At 36.7% G+C, this 23551-nt stretch overlaps 1 protein-coding gene across 8 annotated transcripts in view; it reads right to left on the bottom strand.

The window, feature by feature from the left end:
- Positions 1-23551, bottom strand: part of DRC9 (dynein regulatory complex subunit 9) — a 75054-nt gene that overhangs the window by 15850 nt on the left and 35653 nt on the right. For all 8 annotated transcript variants that reach the window (XM_074301480.1, XM_074301485.1, XM_074301478.1 and 5 more), the window contains 2 exons: positions 2278-2439; positions 993-1067 (listed from right to left, as the gene is read on the bottom strand). In XM_074301480.1, the coding sequence (XP_074157581.1) occupies positions 993-1067; positions 2278-2439 (237 nt within the window). The remainder of the gene's footprint in view (positions 1-992; positions 1068-2277; positions 2440-23551) is intronic.

Genomic DNA, 23551 nt, shown 5'->3' with positions numbered 1-23551 from the left:
ACCTTTGTTGTTGTTGAGTTGTGTCTGTTCTCTGTGACCCCATCTGGGTTTTTTTTGGCAGAGATTTTGGAGTGGTTTTCCATTTCCTTCTCCAGTTCATTTTACAGATGAGAAAACTGAGGCAGACAGAATTAAGATCACACAGCTAGGAAGAGTCTGAGACCACATTTGAACTCAGGTCTTCTTGACTCCAGGTTTAGTGCTCAGCACTGCCCTAGCTGGAGAAAAAAATTCCAAAGGAAAGGAATTTAAAGATTATGCCATATCAGATGCCAGAATCAGTTGGTAAAACTAGGTATTTGGGATGAGATTGGAAATGATAGCTATGTTCATGTATGGATAGGGTTATCATTTACTAGAGGAGGCCCCAGAAGTCAGAACAAAATGCACAGAAGTGGCAGATTGGGAACTGCTATAGAAATCATAGGATTTAGAGATGAAAGGGACCTTCTTCAAAGTAATCCAGTCTAACACTTTAATTTTGTCTGAGGTTTCACTGGCAAATTACAAGGAAAATTAAGGTGTAGACACCTTCAAGGAGGTGCCTAAGGGAAATCTTCCTAACAATTAGAGATACCCCAATGTGCAATGAGCAGCTTTGGGAAGTGACTGGTTTCTCCCTCACCAGAGGTCCTCAAGCCATTTTTAGAGGCTATTCTTGTTCAGATACTGATTGAACAGAGGTCCCTGAGATTCTGTGATTTTCTTGAAACTCCTCCAAAACTTCTCAATTTCCTCAGTCACTCTTTAATTTCTAGACCTTATACCATGAAGAGTATAATATATATAATATGTAATCCCCTAGGTAGATGGGATTGAGCCATATGTCAATAAACCTAGTTATTTGCTCTATAATTATCTAAATAAGGCTTCTGGACATGCTCGTGCTGGTTTGATCACATAAACTTCTAGTTTTAGAAAAATTTGAAAGGCCTTGCCTAGTTTGTAATTAGTATACTTAAGGACTAATTTAAATTATCTGAGCTACTCACCTGCTGTTCTCTCTTGAGGAAGCTTTCAATTTCTAAGTGGACCCGAATCTCTTCATCAGTTTTAAGTCTCAATTTCTATGGGTAGAATAGATAAGGAGATGTCTCAAGTTTTCACTGGCAAATTACGAGCTCTAGGTGGGAAAAGGGGGATAGGTATGGAGCAGTGTTTTATGTAAACTTCTCATCTTTCAGTCACATAATACCAAGGACTCACCAATATAGGTTGAAATGGCTCTTAAAGAAAAACAAAAACAAAAACAAACAGAATAGTAACTTTGCTGGCATGGAAAGAAAAAAGGAAAAGGGGTAGAAAAGTGATATCAATTTGTGAAGCCACAACATACCATTTTGGATCAAACAGAGAAGGGGATTAAAGCTTTGAATGTTAAACTCCAGGGAAAAGAGATATGTCTATCATGTTAGAAATCAAACATCAGGTAAGCAGTAGTACCTAAGTCTGAACAACTACAACTGGATTTCATTCTCTTAGTAGGAGTCACATGCTTATTCTACAGGTTTTCAAAAGAAATCAATTTAATCCCAACTAATCCTAGTCCTCTTTTCAGCACTGTGGTCCTTCCCTTTGGCTACTTTTGTCCACGACCTATGAGTGGATTTTGATGATTCTAAAAAGACAGAGTAAGGCTTAGGATTCTACACAGCCCTACCTCACTTAAATCCAAATCACAAGCAAGTTAAGATGTCACCTGTTATGTCAGTGGTGCTTGTCAGGATGGATAGACCACCAGCACGGAGACTTACATCTGGAGTTCCTATCTGTGCATGTGCAGATTAAAATGAAGCAGAGCCTAATGAACTTGGCAGGGTCCACAGAAATCATAAGAACTGCTTGTTGTTGTTTTTTGTTTGTTTGTTTGTTTGTTTTTAGACACAAGGATTAAGGCACTTGTCCAGGGTCACACCGCTAATGTGTGTCTGGGGCCAAATCTGAACTCAGATCCTCCTGACTTCTGAGGTATACCACCTCTCTGACCCATGTCTGGTTGTTCTAAGAAAAAACACCTTGGCATGGTTTTATAAAATAAGGATAACGTGATTAAATGCAAATAAACCAACTTCCATCATCTTTAGAGGGGGGGGTAGGAGATTCTGGTTCTAGTCCTCTAGTATTTCTGCTCTCAAGTTTGCAAATCAAAGCCTCATTCTGTGCTCAGGTATGCTGAGAGAAGAAACAGAGTGTCCACCTTCCTCTTGTTTGTGGGCTGAGTCTACAAAAGATTGGTTATTTAATTTGAGTTGGCTCCTGTGAACACAGTTAACTTACATCAATCTCTTCCAGCAAGACCTCTTCTTCTTTGTTGCATTTTTTCTGGGTTTGAGCAATCTGCAAGTCAGTGTTTTTCTTCACATATCGACTTTCCATATTAGTTTTTGCCTTTAACTCTTGCAGCTGGTCTTTGAGATGTGCGATATATTCATTCCGACCCTGAAGGAGACACAAAATTTTTGGTTGGGAGATATTTTCTTTGGCAGATCAATAGTTGTATCAATGGATCAGTAATTTTCTCTTTTTTTTTAAGCTTTGAAACCTCAGTTAAATCTCTTTCTCTTCTTTGGGTACAGTCCCCACTCCACTGCCTCCTTTCACCTGGATTTCCTGTAAACACACAAAGACTAGCAATGGACTGTGGTTAACACTGCTTAAAGTAAATATTAAATAAAGGGAAGCATACTTGTTCTATGCTCAAAGGGAAAAACTTACAGCTTCCATGAGGCAGCCCAAAGGGAATGAAGGTCCAGGACTACTAGCTTAGGAACCATTCTTGGGGCTGGAGGCCAGGGAGAAGAGGCAGTTTCCAGAAACACAGCATTGGTCCTGCCAATCCTCGTGTCTAATGAGCTCAAACCGCTTTGTTCCTAGGTTCCAATCCCTTTATTTGTGGTCTGCTCGTGGTTTCCCCTTCCTCAGCTCTGTACATCAATTACATCTCTAAGTTTCATAAGGAGTCAAATTGTTCTTTGAATCCAATTTCCTCCTGGACTGACTAAATTGACTTTGAAAAGTTTTCAGATTGGGGAGCAGAGGAGGGAAAGAGAGGGTGGGTGATTACTGTTCCTTTTGTTCCTTTCTAATTCACTCAGGAGACCTGATTGCAATTCCTAAAGGAAACACCTGAAATAGTCACATTTTTACCATTATTTTAATATCACAGCATTGTCCCCTTGTGTCTGGTTTTTTTAAACTCCTTTATGCTATTTTCTTTTTCTTTATCATCTTTTGTCAATTTTCTAAGTATGGGATGAAGTTTCAGACTTGATTTGATTCACATTTCTCCTATCATTGATTTTAAGCAACTTTAATAAGATTGTTAATGGCTTACTTATTGAGTAGTGATAATTTTTTTAATTTTTTATTTGAGAATTGATAAGTTAATAACTTACTTATTGAGATTAATATCTTTTGGAAAATGGGTTTTGCTGTAGAGTAGTTTGCCCTGTTCTTGAGATATTTTGAATGTCAAATACAATTAAGTATTTTGATAATAAGTGAGAAACTTGTGGGGGAAAAATCAACCTCGTGCTTTGGAGAGAAAATTTTGAAAATAACAGTTTAGAAATGTTTTAACAGAGTTAAAATGAAGAGATTGATATTTTTAAAAGTCTTTTCCAGCCCTACATTTATGATCATATGAAATGGTTCATGATTTTATTGCCAAAAAATGTGTTACCTGTAAAAACTCTCATATCCACACATTTTAAAAGCTTGAAACATAATTTCCCAATTGTTTGGAAATATTCTGAATGAAGAATGTTCCTGAGTTTTAAGTCAATTTGTTAAAAATAGAAAAAGTCAAGAATAATTTATTGACATTGAGGAAGATGAAAAGTACAGCCAACAATGTAATTTTTCCACTTGGAGCTATCTTCATGAGGTAAGCCTTTTTCAATCTAGCCAATCATTAAAACCAAGTAATGAGGTAAACTAAATTTATAATTATGTGCATGAATACAATTTATAAATACGTCTAGAGAAGCTGTTTTTATTATTGTTATTCATTTTCAGTCACATCTGACTCTTCATGATCCCATTTGGGGTTTTCTTGGCAAAGACACTACAATAGTTTGCCATTTCTTTCTCCAGTTATTACAGATGAGGAACTGAGACAAACAGGTTTCACAAATAGTGACTTGTTCAGGGTTACACAACTAGTAAGTGTCTGAGGCCAAATTTGAACACAGAAAGATAACTCTTTTTGACTCCAGGCCTGGCACTCTATCCACCTATCTGCTCCCCAATTTTTTTTAATGATAATGGTGATATAGAATGCTGATACAGATGATAGAAATCTTCATCTTCCTTCTCTGAGAGTCCTCTCTCTACCCTAATTTGTTTGTCTCTAAAATAACAATTTTTTTTTGTTGATGAATTTTGTTATTTGAATTACTTTGACTTCTGGTACCACATTTATCTTTGGCCTTTCATTTTATATTGTTAAGGAATCAAGAAAGATATCATGCTGACTGCTTCTAATCTCATCACTCGATTTTGGCTATTTCAACATCTTCCCATCCCCTTCAGCCTCCTCTTTCCTCTGATTAGAGAGTTCAAGTGGGGCATGGAGTACTAACCCCCTCCAGAAGCTTTCCTCAATAGAGGGAATAATCTGGTCTGCAGCTCTGTTTGGTCTAAATTCCAAAGAACATGATGTTCACTCCAAACCAGGGACTCCTGGTATTCTTCCCCTCTCTACCCCAACTTGCAGTTTCCTTTTATGTGTTGTTTTTTTCCCACTAGATTGTAAGCTCCTTGAAGGCAGGGACTGTCTTTTTTTAAATTTGATTTTGCCCTTCCCCTCTCCCCACCAGCTTAGCACAAATGCCTAGCACATAAGTAGGCATTTAATAAATGTTAATTGAATTGAAGTGAATATCTAGTGTATTTTAGAATTGCATTGCACTATTTGAGCTATTGAACTATTTCTTCTTTGCTTTCTTTCATTAGGTAATATGATATTTTCTACTGAAGGTACTAGTTACATTTTGACATTTTCCAATTCTTATCAGAGCTCCACTACCATGCTGGTATTTGACATCTGTCCTTAAGAATCTTCCTAGATAGTTCTACTTTTTCTCCTATGTTTCTTAGTATGGCAACAGCTAGAGAATAGGATCATGAATTCAGATATTCAGTACTTGAAAGAATCTCAGAGGCCATCATATTCAACTCTCTCACTTTCATCATATTCAACTCCCTCACTTTATAAATGAAGAGCTGAGGTTCAGAGAGGTTGCCTAAGGTCCCACAGGTAGTGAATGGAGGAACCAGGATTCAAACCAAAGTCCTACAACTCCAAATCCAACAACTATTCACTATACCATACTATTGCCTAGGCTGTTAAATACCAACTCTTAAATATTTTTATACTATCAACTATTCTGGGAGAATTTGTTTATTAACAAAGGCTAAAACATAAACATAGAAAAAAATACTAGATCTATTTGTTTAACCCATCTTCCCCCCAAAAAAAACAAAAAACAACCTAGAAATAAATAACTAGACTTTTCTTCATGTTATATGGTATATATATATACACACTATATATTGTAAGTAGCATATATGTAATATATAATATTAGTATATATGGCATACATGTACATATAGTATATGTATTTATGCATATATGTATAAAGGTGTGTAAATATGTGCATATATAAACACATATATGCATAACATTTATATAATTATATTATCTCCCTCATCATTTCATTCTCCACACTGGCTCTTCCAAACTTTCACCCTGCTTCAAACCTCTCATAGCTTTCCTCTCCACACCCTCTCAGATGAGAATCTTGCTTCATATTTTACAAAAACAAAACAACTGAATTAATTTACCATGATCCCCTTCTCCTCCCCTCTTCCTCATCTCCTGTTACTCAAGGTACCTTCTGCCATGTTCTCTTTCACCCTTATTTCACATGATGAGGTAGCCTTACTCCTTGCTAAGGTGAATCCTTTTTTTGCTCAAGTAACCTCGTTCCACCTTGTCTCCTTCAATTTATTTTCCTCTCTTATTTTCAGTCTCTTCTTGTCTACTGGCTCATTCCTTACTACCTACAAACATGCACATGTCTCCCCCATCCTGAAAAAGTCCTCACCTGATCCTTCCATCCCTACTAAATTATTGTCCTATAAATCTTCTGCCTTTTGTTAAACTCTTGGAAAAGGACATCTATAATCAATTCTCCCACTTTCTCTCCTCTTGTTCTACTCTTACCTCATTAACAGTCTGGGTTTCCTATCTTTTTATTCCACTTAGATGGCTCTGTCCAAAGTTCCTAATCATCTCTTAGAAGCCACATCCAATGGCTTTTTCTGAATTCTCATTTGACAATTTAATAACCCTTAAGTCTTTGACACATTAGTCACTCTCTCCTCCTCAATACTCCCTTCTCTCTAGGATTTTGGAATATCCTGCTCTCCTGGTCCACTGACCTATCTGATCACTCTCCTGTCTCTTTTGCTAGATTCTTCTCAAGATCATACCCTCTAATCACAGGTGTACCTCAGGGTTCTCTCCTCCCTCTACACCACTTCCCATGGTGACTTCATCAGTTCCCATGGATTTTATTACCATTTTATACTACTTATGGCTCTCTGTGATTCTCCTATGTTCTTCTCCTGCCCCACTCTCCTGACCTCCAATCTCATATCTCCAACTGCCCTGCAGAAATTTCTGAATTATCCAGTGAGCATCTAAAATTCAACATGTCCAAATCTGACCTCATCGTCATTTACTTTAAACCCTTCACCACTCCACCCTTTCCTGTTACTATATATTACTATATTAATTATGTTATATATAATTAATTATGTATTATATATTACTATCCTCTCAGTCCCTCAGGCTCACAACCTAGAAGTATATCCTGGATTCCTTACTCTCTCTCAGTCTCCATATCCAAGATATTCCCAAGGCCTCTTGATTTTACTTTTGTAACATTTTCCTAATATGGCCTCTTCTCTCTTCCAACACTATCACTAGTGTGGTGCAGGCCCTCATCTCCTCACATAATGATTATCACTTGCTTGTAGGTCTTCAAGTCTCTCCCCATTCCAACCCATCCTCCCTTCAGCCACTAAAGCAATTTTTCCTAAAGTATAGATTTGACCGTATCTCTCCCGTACTCAAACTCCAGTGGCTCCCTATTACCTCCAAAATCATACAAAATGTTTTTTATGACATTCAAAGTCTTTCAAAACCAAGTCTCCTTCTTCCTTTCTAGGTTTCTTATATTCTATTCCCCAACATATATTCTTCACTCACATGACCCTGGCCCTCCTAGATGTTCCATGAACAAAATACTCCATCTCTTGGCTGTAGGCATTTTCTCTGGATATTCCCCATGTCTAGAACTCTTCCTTCTCTGCTCCAAATACTGAATTCCCTCTCTTCCTATAAGTACCAGATAAAACCCCATATTTCACTAGAAAGCTTTCCCTAACACCTCTTAAGTCTTGTACCTTGATCTGGTAATTTCCTATTTAGCCTATATACAGATTGTTTGGCAGATGTTTTCATGTTTTCTCCCTATTCTAAGGTTCTTGAGGTGGAAGCTTCTTTCTTTTTTGTTTCCCTAGCATTTAGCATAATGCCAGGCACAGAATAGATGCTTAGTAAATGCTGATTGATTGATTGATTGGAGAATGGACTAGAATGGGAACAGACTTGAAGAGATCAACCATAAGACTATTAGTCCAGGCAGAAAGCGATGAGGGTATGAACCAGGATGGTGGCAGTGCCATAGAAGAAAAGGAGCCATTTAAAAGAGAGTATGAATGTAGCTATGGATTTAGAGTCAATAGGAGTTGGCAAGAGATTGGATATGTGGAAGAGGTAGGGTAAGAGTAAGGCGTTAAGAATGACAGACTTTGAGCCTGTATGAGTGGTGAGGAGGGTACTTTCTACAGTAACAGGGAAATTAGGAAGATTTTTAGGGAAACGATAAAGAGTTCAGTTTTGGACAGGAACATCCAGTCTGAAATGGCAATGCCAGTTTAGAGATGAGGAGATAGGCTAGGGCTAGACAAATCTGACAATCAATACAGATAAATGATAGTTGAATCTATGGGAGTTGATGAGACTCTCAAACAAAATACTATGGGGGATAAGCTGGGGTATCTGGCATTGTTCTAAGAGAGTTCTGTGACAAAAAGGTGAAAAATGAATGAAGAGATAAGATTTTGGGTCACTCCTTTTCTCTCTCTTTTAAAACTCCATGGGTACAATCCCAGATATCTTCACACAGGACTTCCTAGGAGTTTCCCTTTCCAAATACTGGGTTCTTGGCATAGCAAAGCAGGGCTACAAACATAAAAACAAAAATTATTAATATGTATCTTTTTAAAAATGCCTCATGGTCTGCATTCTCCAGTTCCTCTCTGCTTACCAATATCCTATATCTACTTCCAAGACCAACTTGAGTGACCCCTGTCAAAAATTTTCAGTAACTAATGAGAGAGCTTTCCTATTACTATACAGGGCAATACTATCCTCTCAGTCCCTCAGGCTTACAACCCAGAAGTATATCCTGGATTCCTTACTCTCTCTCTGCTCCAGCTGATGATTTCAGCTGTGCAGGATTTGGAACAAGAGGGTATCAGATCTTATTGTCGTATAAAATTTTGGGACACAAAATAATGGATGGAAAGAGAGCAAAGGTATTTAGGAGACCAAATGTGCACTACCTACAAATGTGGCACCAGAGCAGTGTCATGGTAGTGAACTTGTACTCCTTGGCTGTGAAGACAAGTAACTGAGGGTGTCTTTTCTCACTGATTTTCTTCCTTCCATTTAGTCAAGAGACAATTCACCATTGTTTTGTTGAGTATGAATGCAAATGCCATCAAAGAATGTTATAAGGAGAGGGGGTAGCTGTGAGGAAATTTTCTTCATATTTCACAGAATATACAAGCTAAGATCGAACTTCCTGGCTTTGTTGTCAAAGCGACCACTCTAGGATATTTTAATGAATCATTTATTGTATATATGTTCCATAAATAAGTCCTCAATGGCAGAAGTGAACAGAACTTGAGGCTTTCTCTTTGGTTGCCCACCACATCGTGGGCCTGTTTTTCCTTTCTTTTGGTTATAAACACTATGTATAACTCCCTTGGGGGAATCTACTTTTGAAGGTAATCATTTCTCTCTTTCCCTATCTTTCACTTCTAGTCTCTAGAAGAAGAAAAATGGAGAGAGAGGGAGAGGAAAGTAGAAGAGAACACCCTTAGTTGTGAGGTTTCATTTTTTTGTTTTGTTTCTAATGATGTCCCTTTCTGGTAGGGAGGGACAGGAATATAGAAGACAAACAGTGATACTTCAGATCTATATATGAATACAAATCATTTGCATTTATATATTGATATATGGTCATTTATATGTTTTATGTGTATTATATCAACAATACTGTGAGGGAGACAATTCTATTGACATTTTTATATATGAAGAAACAGGACCCAAAAAGACTGTGCCTTTTGCTGTTATCCAAAGTTTGAGGCATCAAGAAATGGGTAGAAAGAGAGCAAAGGCTATTTCAAGAGGCCATATGGCCTCGACACAAGATGTGGCACCAATAAACAAGACAGTATCATGGTAGTGAACTTGTACTCCATGGCTGTGAAGACAAAGGCAGACAGCTTAAAATATCAGGACTGAAACTTAAACCTCTAGCTTCTAATTTCACATAATATGCTTTGTTCTACACCATAAAATCCTTTCCCTGATTAAATCCAACCTTCTCTGAACTCCCACAAGATCTTCACAGGGTTGTGAACACAACAGATACTTCATCCACATTTCTTGGATCCATGTGATGCTGTTGATCACTGTTTGTGTCATGAGATGGTATCAACAATCCCCAAACAAACCTTTTTTAAAAAAAAAATAGATCTAGTTTTTCAGAATCATAACATGAAAATCAAAAGTTTGAGAGTTGAAACACTTTAGAAGAATTTCTGTAATATGGAAAACATTACACTTTGCTGAGCACTTAAAGGGTCATTCAAAGGAGTATTTAAAAGACTGGGGTAGGTAGTAGACAGAGCCAAGCCAAAGGCATCTGTTTTCAGGGTTGTTACCATGTGCCTTTAATTATCCCAAGTTCCTTCCTGTTTGGTTGCTGTTTCAGGCAGCCTTATTTTATAATTCTCAGGGGTGAGATTACTGGACCGGAGAGAGAGGACCTGAAATACTGAAAGGGTGGTGAAATAAAAATCAAAATAGCACTAAGGAGCACAAAGAACTGCCTGAGGCACTGATATGTCATCTACCATTTTTTAATCTGCACATGGACTACAAAAAAGAACCCGTTAGAAGTACTAGGTTATAGAGAGGCCAGTGAGGTTGAGTTATGTGGTGTTTCCTTTTAAAAAAAATTCTCAGAAGTCAGAGGGACAGGCTGACTCAAGAATGTTCTGCTCTGCCCACTAACCCTAGTTTTCCAGAGTGTCTGGATAGCTGGCCCAGATCCTTGGAATGATGCAGCTCTTGTGCGGGTTTTCACCTCAAGCCAAGTTTTATTTCCAAATCCCAAGATTGCCTTATAGCTTGGGTTGTTGTTTGGTCTCAGAATGGAGGTATTTAGTCATGGAAAGAGACATCCAACTGAACACAGTTAATAAAGCTTTGATGGCAAGGATGACAATAGGAGCCAAAGACTTTCTAAAGATAGTGTTTGTTTACAGTTAGAGGAGGAGGAAGATAGTTACTAGGCAATGAGGAAACTCCAAGTTAGTGGAAGAGCAGAAATTCATTTTGGCACTATTGCACTTTAGGTTACTTTTGTGACTGGTTGAAAAAAAAAGAAAAGAAAAGAAAAATGGTGTAGGATGGGTTAGGTAAAACCTTTCCAGAGAAAGCCAAAGGAAACAATAGAATATTGTTTTGAGATAAACTAGCACCTATGTCATATTTGAATATCTGCTTGTCTTGTCTACTTCTGATTAAGATAGTGATTGATCCCCTGTGTTTTTTTTTGTTGTTGTTGTTGTTTGTTTTTTGTGAATATGTCTAGATTTATCAAAGTCCATCTTTTATATGGTTTGGTAACCATATGGCCAATGAAGTCAGGCCTTTTGAGCTTCATTGATGAGATCCTGGGTCACTAAGTGGATTGGCAGAGAAAGCCTGAAGATTGCTCCCCAAGGCAAGCAGGGAAAGCACTGATGGAGATCAGATCAGCCTTACAGTCCCACCCCAATAGAGATCTGAGGTAACCCCACCTTACTGTATCCAATCAGAAAGCCAAGTTTCACCTATAAACACATGAGATGTTGTAAAGGTAAAACAAGACTCATCAATGGGTGAGACATGGAGGGTGAGGGTGAATGAGGAGTCAACCAATGTGAGTCTGGATGACCTGAAAAATGATGATTTCCAGACTGTTGACAGAAAATTAGGACTAGGATAGGGTTTTTGTTCTGTTTTGAACATGTGAATCTAAGTTGCCTCTGAAACATCCAATGATATATGTCTAAAAGGCAGCTAGTAATGTGGGACTGGCATTCAGGGGAGAGAATGAGACTCGAGAGATCAATGTGGAAATCACTTGCACATGACTACGAGAGAAACAAAAAGAATCCTAAAGTCCCACTGACCATTATGTCACTATCATGGCTGAGCCAGGCCTCCAAGTTGAGAAAACCCACTGCATTTTTTTCACCAAAGTAGAGTGGTGATGGTGGGGAGGGGAGATAGGACGATACAGAATACTGAAGATATCAGATTTGTCCATGTTGGTTATTTTGCTCACCTGTTTTTTGTTTTTTTTTTTTTTTGGATGAGCTGGGAGTCACCAATTACAACCTTTTAGTAAGATGGAAGACCACCAGTCCTTACCATCCACCCTTCTTCTGACTTTAGCAGAGGAAAGGAATAAGTATTCCCTACTATATGCCATACACTGTGCTAAGCATTTTTCTATAAATATTTCACGTTATCCTCCCAATAATTTTACAAGGTGTTATTATTATTCCCATTTTACAGAGGAGGAAACTGAGCCAGGTAGAGATTAAATGACTTAGCTGGGGCCTCACTACTAGTGTTTGAGACCAGGAGTCTTGCTGACTCCAGGCCCAGCATTTTAAATCCTGCACTGCCTAGGTAAGCATGTTATTTTCCCCATGGTAAAGATAGGAAACTGAGGCAGGCAGAGATTAAGGAACTTGTCCAGAATCACACAGCTAGTAAATATTTGAGTCCCATTTAATTGAGATGTAGTGCTCTCTTCATTGCACTGCCAGCTGCCTCTACTGACCTCTAAGGTCCTCTGAGCCCTACTCTGGATGCTGCTGTCCTCTGCAGATCACCAGGCCACCTAAATTCCACTGCGACTTGTCGTCTGTCCTGTCATTTCACCCTTAGGACTTCTGGACTTTTCCATATGTCCTGTAGCTGAACCTTCATATATGGTATTGTCTATTCGGATTAGAATAAGCTCCTTAAAAGAGGGGACTGTCTCACTTTTAAAATTTGGTATTTTGCACAAAATAAATGATGCTTTTTTATTCATTCATTTTTGGTTCAAGATAAGGGCGTGTGCTGAATTAATGGAGAGGGAAAGAACATATTCAGAAATAAAGGTGATGTAAAAGAAAACAGTGTCAATAAAATTTTGGTTTTTTAAAAATAAAACTTTGTAGTAAAAAAAAAAAATAGAAAATAAGGTGAGAGTAGAGTTGGGAAAAGGAAGAGAAAAACAAAAAAGGCCATACCTTTGATCCTTAGTGAAAAGTCTTTTGACTTGCTAAATATTTATCATTATATATTAGTTTCCTTGAGAAAAACATCCTCAAATAAATTTCAATTTAGGGACATATAGCACATAGGCAGCAGATACTTTCTAGTTTAGGGCTAAACTAGAAACCACTGACACTAAGTACATAGCCCCAAAAGACAAAAAAACTTTCAAATAAATTGCACTGATCTCCTTCCCAAATGTTCTACCATTGTTAACTTTTCTCATACTAAGTTCAAAAGAAGAAAAAAAGGTTAAGGCTATGTATGCATGAATACATATTTTTAGCATATACATTCTGAAAAATTTTTAAATTTAAAACACTTAAAAAACATTTTCTTTCTTTCTCCCTATCCTTCTCCTGTTTTCATGATTTAGTTATATGTCTGTTTCTCTTGCTTTCTTCCTCCCACCCTTACTTTTATTCCCAGATTCCACTGAAGGAAGAAAAGGTATCTGGATCAATAGGTATAGATGTCCTTGATTGCTTTTTGAGGAGTAAAAATAATATCCATCTTGGCTCTTTTCAATAATAAGGTAATTCAAGACAATTCCAATAGACTTTTTTTTCCCGTTTTGCTGAGGCAACTGGGGTTAAGTGACTTGCTCAAGGTCACACAGCCAGGAAGTGTTAAGTGTCTGAGGCTAGATTTGAACTCAGATCCTCCTGACTTTAAGGCAGGTGCTCTATCCACTGTACCACCTCGATGCCCCCAATTCCAATAGACTTTGTGATGGAAAGTGCCATCCATATCCAGAGAAAGAATGATAAAGACTGAATGTGGATCAAAGTATATTATTTTTATTTTTTTGTTCTTTGTATATTTGATTGTTAGTTTTCTTTTTTTCCTCTTGTAAATTTTCCCTTTTGTCTGATTTGTGTGTGTGTGTGTGTGTGTGTGTGTGTGTGTGTATGCAGCATGATGAATATGGAAATATATTTAGAATAATTGCATATGTTTAACTTAGATTGTTGTGGGGGGGAGGGGGTGAACATAAGGTTTTGCAAAGGTGAATGTTGAAAACTACCGTTGTAAGTATTTGGAAAAAAATAAAGTACCATTAAAAAAAGAAATAAAAAATATCTATGAGGTTGCTTTTGTTCTATAATGTGTTTCAAGCATCTGCATCTGGTATCCTCCTCTTTCAGACAGCTGGAAGATTGCTTTCTTAGTGCCCTCAAAACTGTGCAGCCTCTTAACATGGACTAGTTGACCCAGCTGCTCTTACCATTTCCAGCATACAACACATTGGGACCAATAAGTTAAAAGTCCAAAAACATCATTAATGTTGGAAATAGATTGATCAAGAAATATAGCAGTATCTTTTCTATCTTTTATCTATTTATTAGTTTCATTTTCAGTTTTACATGATTTTATATGATCTTGGAATATGTTCTTGGGAAGATTAGGTCTTGTGCCACACTTTCTACAAAACCTTTTTATTGCTCTTAATCTTCCATCTTTCTTTAGAAAATTTTAATTGCTTGCTATTATCATTTTCCATATTCATCATTTCTTCCAATTTGGCATTGATTTTTATCTTTGTTGTAACAGGTCAATTGTCTTACTATACCTAGACAACTGATTTAACAATGATACCCAATCAGTAACTAGTCACAACTTGTTCACTGAAAATATTTTATTTTTAATGATGTTATTCATGCGTTCTAAGTCCAGAAGTTCTTTCTGATTTTCTCATAATATTCATGATTTATAAGCATGTTATCCATCATCTGTTGATTATGAGATATATTTTTCCTAATAATTTTCAGTATTCTCACATATACCTATTTTTGTATTTGAGTCATAAATGTTAAAGTATTATTGATTTAAAGGACCTTAACAAATTCCTCTCTTGTCTTATCTCCTACCACACATATTGATGGAAAACCTGCAATTATCTTCATGATGTCTTTTTTGAATATGATCATTATAAACACTATAAGACAAGATTATTAATTATGTCACAAAATCATGTTTCCTGTTGCATCTGTATACACCTGGCTGAATCATTCTCACCTACGCTTTCCAGAAGAACTAAGAAAATGTAACTTCTTCCCTATATTATACAAGTTCAGAAATAGTAGGGTCTGGAATATTGCATATACTTTTAGATGCAGTCAATATGTCAATTAGTTTTGCTGGATTGCCTTTTTTATTTTCTTTTTTCTAATCTTTGTTACAAAAGATTGCTCACATTTGGAACTATGCCCAAAAAGTTATCAAACTGTGCATACCCTTTGATCCAGCAGTGCTACTACTGGGCTTATATCCCAAAGAAATACTAAAGAGGGGAAAGGGACCTGTATGTGCCAAAATGTTTGTGGCAGCTCTTTTCGTAGTGGCTAGAAACTGGAAGATGAATAGATGTCCATCAATTGGAGAATGGTTGGGTAAATTATGGTATATGAAGGTTATGGAATATTATTGCTCTGTAAGAAATGACCAGCAGGAGGAATACAGAAAGGGTTTGGAGAGACTTACATGAACTAATGCTGTGCGAAATGAACAGAACCAGAAGATCGCTGTACACTTCAACAATAATGCTGTATGAAGATGCCTTCTGATGGAAGTGGATATCTTCAACATAAAGAAGATCCAACTCACTTCCAGCTGATCAATGATGGACAGAAACAACTACACCCAGAGAAGGAACACTGGGAAGTGAATGTAAACTGTTAGCACTACTATCTATCTACTCAGGTTACTTATACCTTCGGAATCTAATATTTAACGTGCAAGAAGAAAATTGGATTTACATATATATGTTGTATCTAGGTTATACTGTAACACATGTAAAATGTACAGGATTGCCTGTCATCAAGGGGAGGGAGTAGAGGGAGAGAGGGGATAATTTGGAAAAATGAATACAAGGGACAATGTTATATAAAAAAAAATTACTCATGCATATATACTGTCAAAAAATTTATAATTATAAAATTTTAAAAAAAAGATTGCTCACTGGATGGGGAGATCAAGGATATATTAATCAATGAATGTGATATAAAAACAAGAGTTATTTTTAGAAATAAGAAAATATTTAAAGACAAATAATGTAGACATGAGTAGAACTTTGAGGGAAGGTCAAAATTTTAGAAATATTATAAAAAGTAATTTTTAATCATTTGGAAAGTAATTACTAAAAGCCAGTTATCAGTTTAAGAACGGATCTTGCTACAAAATAAAATTTGATAAAAATTGTGGCACAAAGAATATAATGGAATATAGTTGTTTTATAAGAGATGATGATTATGATAGATCTATATATATCCCAGCTTCTTAAACTGTAGGTTATGATTCCATATAGGGATTCATAACCGAATATGTGCAAAATTATGATTTATTATCAATAAATGTTTGATTTGTATACCTATTTTCTATATCTAGATATATCTATATACCTGGTGTCACATAAAATTTTTTTAAAAGAAAAGAAGTCATGAGGGGAAAAAAATTAAAGAAGTCTTCATCTAGAAAAGCACAGGAATACTTACAGTAAGCAGAACTGGGGGGAAAATATTCAAAATAACTTTAACAATGAGAATGGAAAGAATAACAAAAAAAAGTGAAACTGAATGTTACCAAATTATAATGACTTTGTTTGATCTCAAAGAATACATGGAGAAATTGCTTTCCTCATATCTTTGAAGATCTGACAGACTAATTTGTATAAAATATCAATTAAAAAAAGTCTTTTTTAGTTGGGATGAGCTAGTTCCTGCTCCTTTCCTTTTTTTATTTTTTCTTAAAAGGAATGGCTCTCTAGGTATGGGAGGAGGGCTATCTATATTGGAAATACACTCAGAAGTGACAACAGGATGATTAAAAAGTAAAAATTTGGTGGACTTTATTTAGTTCAATTTAATAGTGATTGGTTAAGGGAAAAAAAATCTTACTGAGTAACTATTCCTTCTCTTTGGAGTAGAACTATATGGACATTAGAGACAAATTGGAAATATCATTTGCATGTCTATCTCTGACCCTAGCTAACATTTAGTTTTATCATATAAAATTGACATAAAATTTGTATGAATAGTAAGTCCTTTTTTTAAGGATCAGAAAAAAGGTTGCTCTATAAAAATCATTCTAAATTCTTCCCTTGTTCCCCTCATCTCCTTTTAATTTTGCTTTTTACCCTTTCAATTTTCTGGATCTTCATGCCATTTTGAGCACCAATTTACTGTCCCATTTCTTCCCTTTTTCCTCCCCCCTCCTCCCCACCATGAATTTGCTGAGAACTCTTTTTTGTTTAGGGCAAATCTAACAGAAATAGCTATTCTCCCACTCTCACAGGCATGTGGATTAGAAAGTAGTCTTACTGCTTACTAAGGAGGAGAACTCAGTTTATTTTCACTTGGGAATATATGTAAAAATTGCTGAGTATAAAAAACAGCCAAATATATTTGGATTTTTTTTTATTGAAATAGTTCCCTCAAACAAAAAAGGGGGGAAAATACTCTGAAATCAACTGCCAAATCCTATAGTTTCACCTTCCACATCTCATTAATAAAACCCTCATCTCCACTCATGGCACTTCAAGTCCTCACTATCTAGGGCAAAGTCTCCCTAATTGGCCCATGCCTCAAGTCTCTCTCTAATAATCCCTCCTCAACTCAATTGCTAAAATGAATTTTTCTTCAAGTGTAGGTGTGATCCACTCCCACTCAATAAATTCCAGTTGCCCCTCTGTGAACAAATAAAACTCCTGAGTTTCTCATTTAATAGTCTTTTAGATCCTTACTCTTCCAGCCTGCTGACACACTGCTATCATCTCTACACTATGTCCTGTTGGTTGGCCTTCTTACTGCTCCCCTCACATGCTTCTTAACCTTCCATCACCATTCTCTTGAATTACCTGCCTTTCAGGCCTGCTAAGTCCTCCTTTCTCATCTTGAACTCCTGGAATCCCTGGTTTTCTTTCAAACAATTTAAGTAAAACTTCTGCATGAAGCCTTTTCTGGTCTTCTCCAGATGCCAATATGATGTTTTCTTCCCAAGATTACATTCTATCTGTTTTGTATATACTTATAAGTGTTTATGTTATCACCTCCATTATGGTGTTAAATTCCCTAAGGAACAGGTCTGTCTTTCTACCTCTGGCATTTAGTAGGTGCCTAACAAATGCTTTTTAATTGATTGATGGAAAGGGAGAGTCCATTTGGGCATAGGGGATAGCAAGGGGAAAGCCATGTAGATGGGGAAGACAGGACAAGATATAGAGTAACTCAGTTACCTGGAACATAAAGCATTTGATTTAGGTAGGAAGAGATTAGGCTAGAAAGGTAGGTAAAGGAGAAATGCTTTCCTGGGTCTGATCATGATTCTTTGGCCTTTTACATCTAGCCCCCATGTAGGTATAAGTTACATTCCTAATATATTGTTCTTATCATGTCACTTCATTACTCAGAAGCCTTGATTAGATAAGGGACCAAGGAATCAGTTTGAGATTGTTGGGTTGACAACTGATGCTAAAAACAAATTTTGAACTAAGTTGACTTGGCTCTTCTAAAGAGTAAGAATCTGAAATTCCTATGGTTTTATTCTTTTTTTTAATAAAGCTTTTTATTTTCAAAACATTTGCACAGATAATTTGACAACATTGACCTTTGCATAGCCTTGTGTTTCAAATTTTCTCCTCCTTTCCCCCACTCCCTGCCCTAAATGGCAAGCAATTCAATATATGTTAAACATGTTAAAATATATGTTAAATCCATATAATCATCTTGCTGCACAAGAGAAATCAGATAAAAAAAAATGAGTAAGAAAACAAAATGCAAGTGAACAACAACAAAAAGAGTGAGAATATTATATTGTGATCCACATTCAGTTCCCATAGTCCTCTCTCTGGGTGTAGATGCCTTTCTTCATCACAAGATCATTGGAGCTGGCCTCAGTCATCTCATTGTTGAAGAGGGCCACGTCCATCAGAATACATCCTCATACAGTATTGTTGTTGAAGTATATAATGATCTGGTCCTGCTCATTTCACTCAGCATCAGTTCATGTAAGTCTCTCCAGGCCTTTCTGAAATCATCCTGCTGGTCATTTCTTACAGAACAATAATATTCCATAATATTCATATACCACAATTTATTCTGCCATTCCCCAACTGATGGACATTTATTCAGTTTCCAGTTTCTGGCTACCACAAAGAGGGCTCCCATAAACATTCTTGCACATACAGGTCCCTTTCCCTTCTTTAAGATCTCTTTGGGATATAAGCCCAGTAGTAGCACTGCTGGATCAAAGGGTATGCACAGATTGATAACTTTTTGGGCATAGTTCCAGATTGCTCTCCAGAATGGCTGGATCCATTCACAAGTCCATCAATACATCAGTATCCCAGTTTTCCCACATTCCCTCCCAACATTCATCATTATCTTTTCCTGTCTCCTTAGCCAATCTGAGAGGTGCATAGTGGTATCTCAGAGTTGTCTTAATTTGCATTTTTCTGATCAATAGTGATTTAAAACACCTTCTCATACAGAAATAGTTTTAATTTCTTCATCTGGAAATTATCTGTTCATATCCTTTAACCATTTATCAATTGGAGAATGGCTTGATGTCTTATAAATTTGATTCAATTCTCTATTTTAGAAATGAGGTATGGCTTTATTCTTAAGAGATAACACTAGGGAAGAAAACAATACCTACTTATTTACTAATCCCTAGAAAATGACATTAGCCTACAAGTTAGACTAAAACCAGAAACTAGCCTAGAGTTGTAAGAGAAAAGCTGAGTTTCACTGAATGGAGGAACCAACTTTACCTGCCTGCCAGTAAACATCAACCAGATAAATTGTACAGGAAAAAGAGAAACAATAGATTTGAAAGTATGGCTCTCCCAGAACCAAAGAAAACTCTAGGAAGGTGAGTTCAGTTTAGTGGAGCCTTAAAAAAGGAATCCTTGAGGCCAGAAGGGAAAGTGCCTTCCTCTTCCTCTGAGCCCAGAACTATGGCAAGAATGGAAAAGCCAACATAGCTACAATGCAGACATTAGCATAGTCAAAGGAGAGTTTAGCTAATTACCTTTCTTCATTTCCCTCATTGTTAGTGACCTCTCTGAAATTATTTATTACTAAATCTCTATTCATATTGTTTCCTTCAGGTAAAATATAAGCTCTATGAAGGCAGGTGATGTTTCATCTTTTGTCTTTTATCACCAGTACCTTTCACAGTAGTTAGCACAAAGCACTGAACTGAAAGACCTAAACCTGGAGGAAAGTCTGGGAAGCATATTGTTTAAAAAAAAAAAAAAAAAAAAGAAAATCTTCCCACACAGTGTCAACTGAAATTTCTCTATGGATCAGAGTAATGAATACCCTTATGTAGAATCTAAACTAGAATATATATTTTTTTTTTGATAAATCACTTATATTTTTCCCCAAAATAAGATTTAGGCAAGAAAAAGAACCTGGAAACTGGGTGTCTTATATGTCTTATAGATATCCCTGGCAAGATTTTACCTAAATTTTGATAAGATATATGTGCTCTGTAAACTCGTTCATTTCTGTCCTCTGTAGCATCAAAAGCTCATAGATTTAGAGCTAGAAAAGACCTTAGAGGTCATCTAGTTTAACTCTTGTATACATGAGGAAAATGAACAATTTGTCCAAGATCTAAATGGTAAGAGCTAGGATCTGAACTCAGATCCCCTGATTCTAAATCCACTGTTCTTTCCATTAAGCCAAGCTGCTGCTTATTTTATTATATTTGCCTTTCATTTGTTTTCTTATTTTTACTAAGTTTTGCATATCAAAGGTATTATTGTAAATTAAAACAAGCAAATGTTGATTTTGTAGTTTATTTATAATTCTTCTCTTCTATCTTGGGATATTTTATCCCACTCTGTAAGAGACTCTGCTCTGTAACCTAATCCTCCTCTTTTTCTCTTGGGGAACGAAGCTCCTGAGTTCAAAATATCAGTCTCGCTCTCTGAAATGATGTGTAAGCTAATGTTCTCCCACGATTGGCAACTAGATGGTACAGTGGATAGAATACTAGGCTTGGAGTCAAGATTTGACTCCAAATTTGACCTCAGACACTTCCTGTGTGGCCCTGAGCAAGTCACTTAACCTTCTGTGCCTCAGTTTCCTCATCTGTCAAATGAGCTGGAAAAAGAAATGACAAAACACTCCAGTATCTTTGCCAAGAAAACCCCAAATAGGGTCATGAAGAGTCAGACACGATTGAATAAATAATCTGAAGCTCCCATTATTACTGTTAAAGAGAAATCCTGAGCATGGGAACTCTTATGTGAGCAACTTTCTTGACAAGAAAGTTTGTTATTTCATCTAACTTTTCTGTAGAGTGCTGTCGTCTCCAGAAGCTGCCAGATCGTTCTCTGGGAGGAGATCTGCTGTGTCAACTCAAATCTCTCGGACAGATTCTTCTTCCTGTAGAGAACCGTTGTCTCCAGACAGTTGCCTTTAACTCTCGTCCAGAGAAGTGATTTCCCTTCCTGCAGAGAGCTGCCTCAAGTCTGGTCTAGAGCAGAGACTGACTCTTCCTCCAGAGCTGCCCTCTTTTATCCTCCCAGAGAATGGGTATGGGATAATGCAAGGGCTTCTGGGAAGAAGTACTTCAACCAATGAACTTGCTCCTCCTAAGCACGCAAGCTCTTCCCCAGGAATTCACAAGTCAAACTCCCAGGAAAGGCTGGAACTAGAGAATTGTTAAGTACCGACTTAGCACTTAGTAAAAACCTAATATCTCATTATCTCATTAGCACTTAGTAAGAACCTAACACTTTGGTGTCTGAAAAACTGAATAATATTGCTGTGCCATCCTTGAAAACCAGATTAAGCTGACTTTGAATCATCCTAAACACCCTTCCTTATAAGTTTCAAGTGGCTTTATCTTATTCCCAACTGCCTTTAAGTCTGGTGTGACTCTCTGATATCAATGACCTCAAAATATAACTGCATACCATAAAGTCATAAAAGCATTTCTTAGAGAGAGAGAGGTAGGCCGAATCCATATATACCTATGTTTAGCTTCCTCATTGTAACTAATCATAATTTTCTAACTCTGTAATATTACCAATCCTATAACCAACAATGTGATTTTTGCTAGTTTTTGTTCTATGTAAATATATATATTTATATCTAATATTACACTGTCACTTTGAAGTCATTTGGCTATTCAAAGGTACAAGAGACTTGCTTTCTTAATGGGTAGCAACCCTACTAAATGAACCATAACTTTGCTCAGTAAAGCCTGCCTCAATTCACCCGTCTGTTAAATTTCAATCATGATCATGTTCAGAAATAACAATTTGTGTTAATGTAATTATACATTTATAATATAGCTACTGTGGGTAAGGCCTGCTAAATTAATAAAAGACTCAAGACAAACAAAAAGTTTTCTACAGATTTGACACTAAATTGCTACCATCTGTGCAAGAAATTGTCTTTATCTCTAATCCTATGCTCAGCACTTTAGCCAATTTAGCCTGTTTTTCTAATGTTGTTCACCTGTGGAAATCAACAGGTTCATGCCTGAAGCAAAAAGCAGGTCAAAAAGTTTTTTTTTTTTTTCCTTTGGGAAAGGAACTGCTTCTTTTTCAAAGTTTCCTTCACAGCTTGTCTACTTTCTCACTTTAACTCAAGCATTAGCTTCCAGCTAGCTAATTGACATAGTGAACCTAGAATTTAAATTCTGCCTCAGAGAGTAGTTATATGAGTCTGAGTAAATTGCTTAAAGAAAAAAAATCTCTGTCTCAGTTTCCTCCTCTGTAAAATGAGTATAATAACACCACCTACCTCCCAGGGTTGTGTAGATCAAATAAGCCTATTTTTGTAAAGCACATTGTAAACTATAATGAGTTACATAAAATCAATCCATTATTATTCCTTGATCTCACTTTGATACCTCCCGTACTCATTTTGTTCCCAGCTTTGAATTGGTTCTTTTGGTGTAGATTTCCCACCCAGTCTCTGTGATCCACTACCACTATATCCTCAGAATGACATTATGCTTTTTGGGGGTTAGATTGCTTTTTGTTCTTTGCTATGGCTAAATTCAATAAGAATGTGAGGCAAAAATATCTATGGCTAGAATAGGTGAGTTTTGTAGCTCAGAAAACTCTGTAATCAACATGATTTTATGAGGCTAGAGAGTTAAGAGGGAAGGTGCCACATTTTGAAAATACTCATTAGATATAGTTACTTTGCATTATTTGTACATTTCTAAAATTCCTTTAATGAAATATTTGTGTTTTTCTTTTTATGAAATCAGAAGAGAAATGAAGATTAATGTTTAATATTATTAGGTGGCAAAAGAGAGTCAAGAAAGGTTAGTAATACAGAGAGTAAGGAGAGGGAAAAAGCTTTGTAATATGGGACAAAGACTGAAATGAGACCCAAGAAGGGAACTTTTCACCTAAGAGAAAATATTGAGTACAAGTCAGCTTCTGTAAAGCTTCTGAAAACTCCCAGAGAGTTAAAATGGCATTTGAAGACACAAGCAAACACTGAGAGGGAAAATGATGTACTAAGATGAACACTGAAAGCTGCTTTGTAATTAGTTTAGAGAAAGCAACGTTAAAGGTGGGAAATGGGGGAGCCTCGGTGTGAGGGTTAAAAAGCCTCTAGAAGCAAAGAATGCGGCTCAAGGGATGTGGGAGGACCTGAGGGATGAGATACACAAAGGGACAGGCAAGTCCTACGTGGAGGTGGGGCACAGCCCCTAGAGACAATGTCTGACCCAGGTACCATGTCTCCCTCCTTAGTGCTCTCAAAGCCTAGCATGCCTCCTTCTCTCTTCTTGGGCCAATCCTATTATGTCAGGTTCCTAGAGGAC

This window comes from Sminthopsis crassicaudata, chromosome 3, assembly GCF_048593235.1.
Source record: "Sminthopsis crassicaudata isolate SCR6 chromosome 3, ASM4859323v1, whole genome shotgun sequence".
Lineage (NCBI taxonomy): Eukaryota > Metazoa > Chordata > Mammalia > Dasyuromorphia > Dasyuridae > Sminthopsis > Sminthopsis crassicaudata.
The sequence above is the reverse complement of the archived record's forward strand: the minus strand, read 5'-3'. Positions and strand labels throughout refer to the sequence as shown.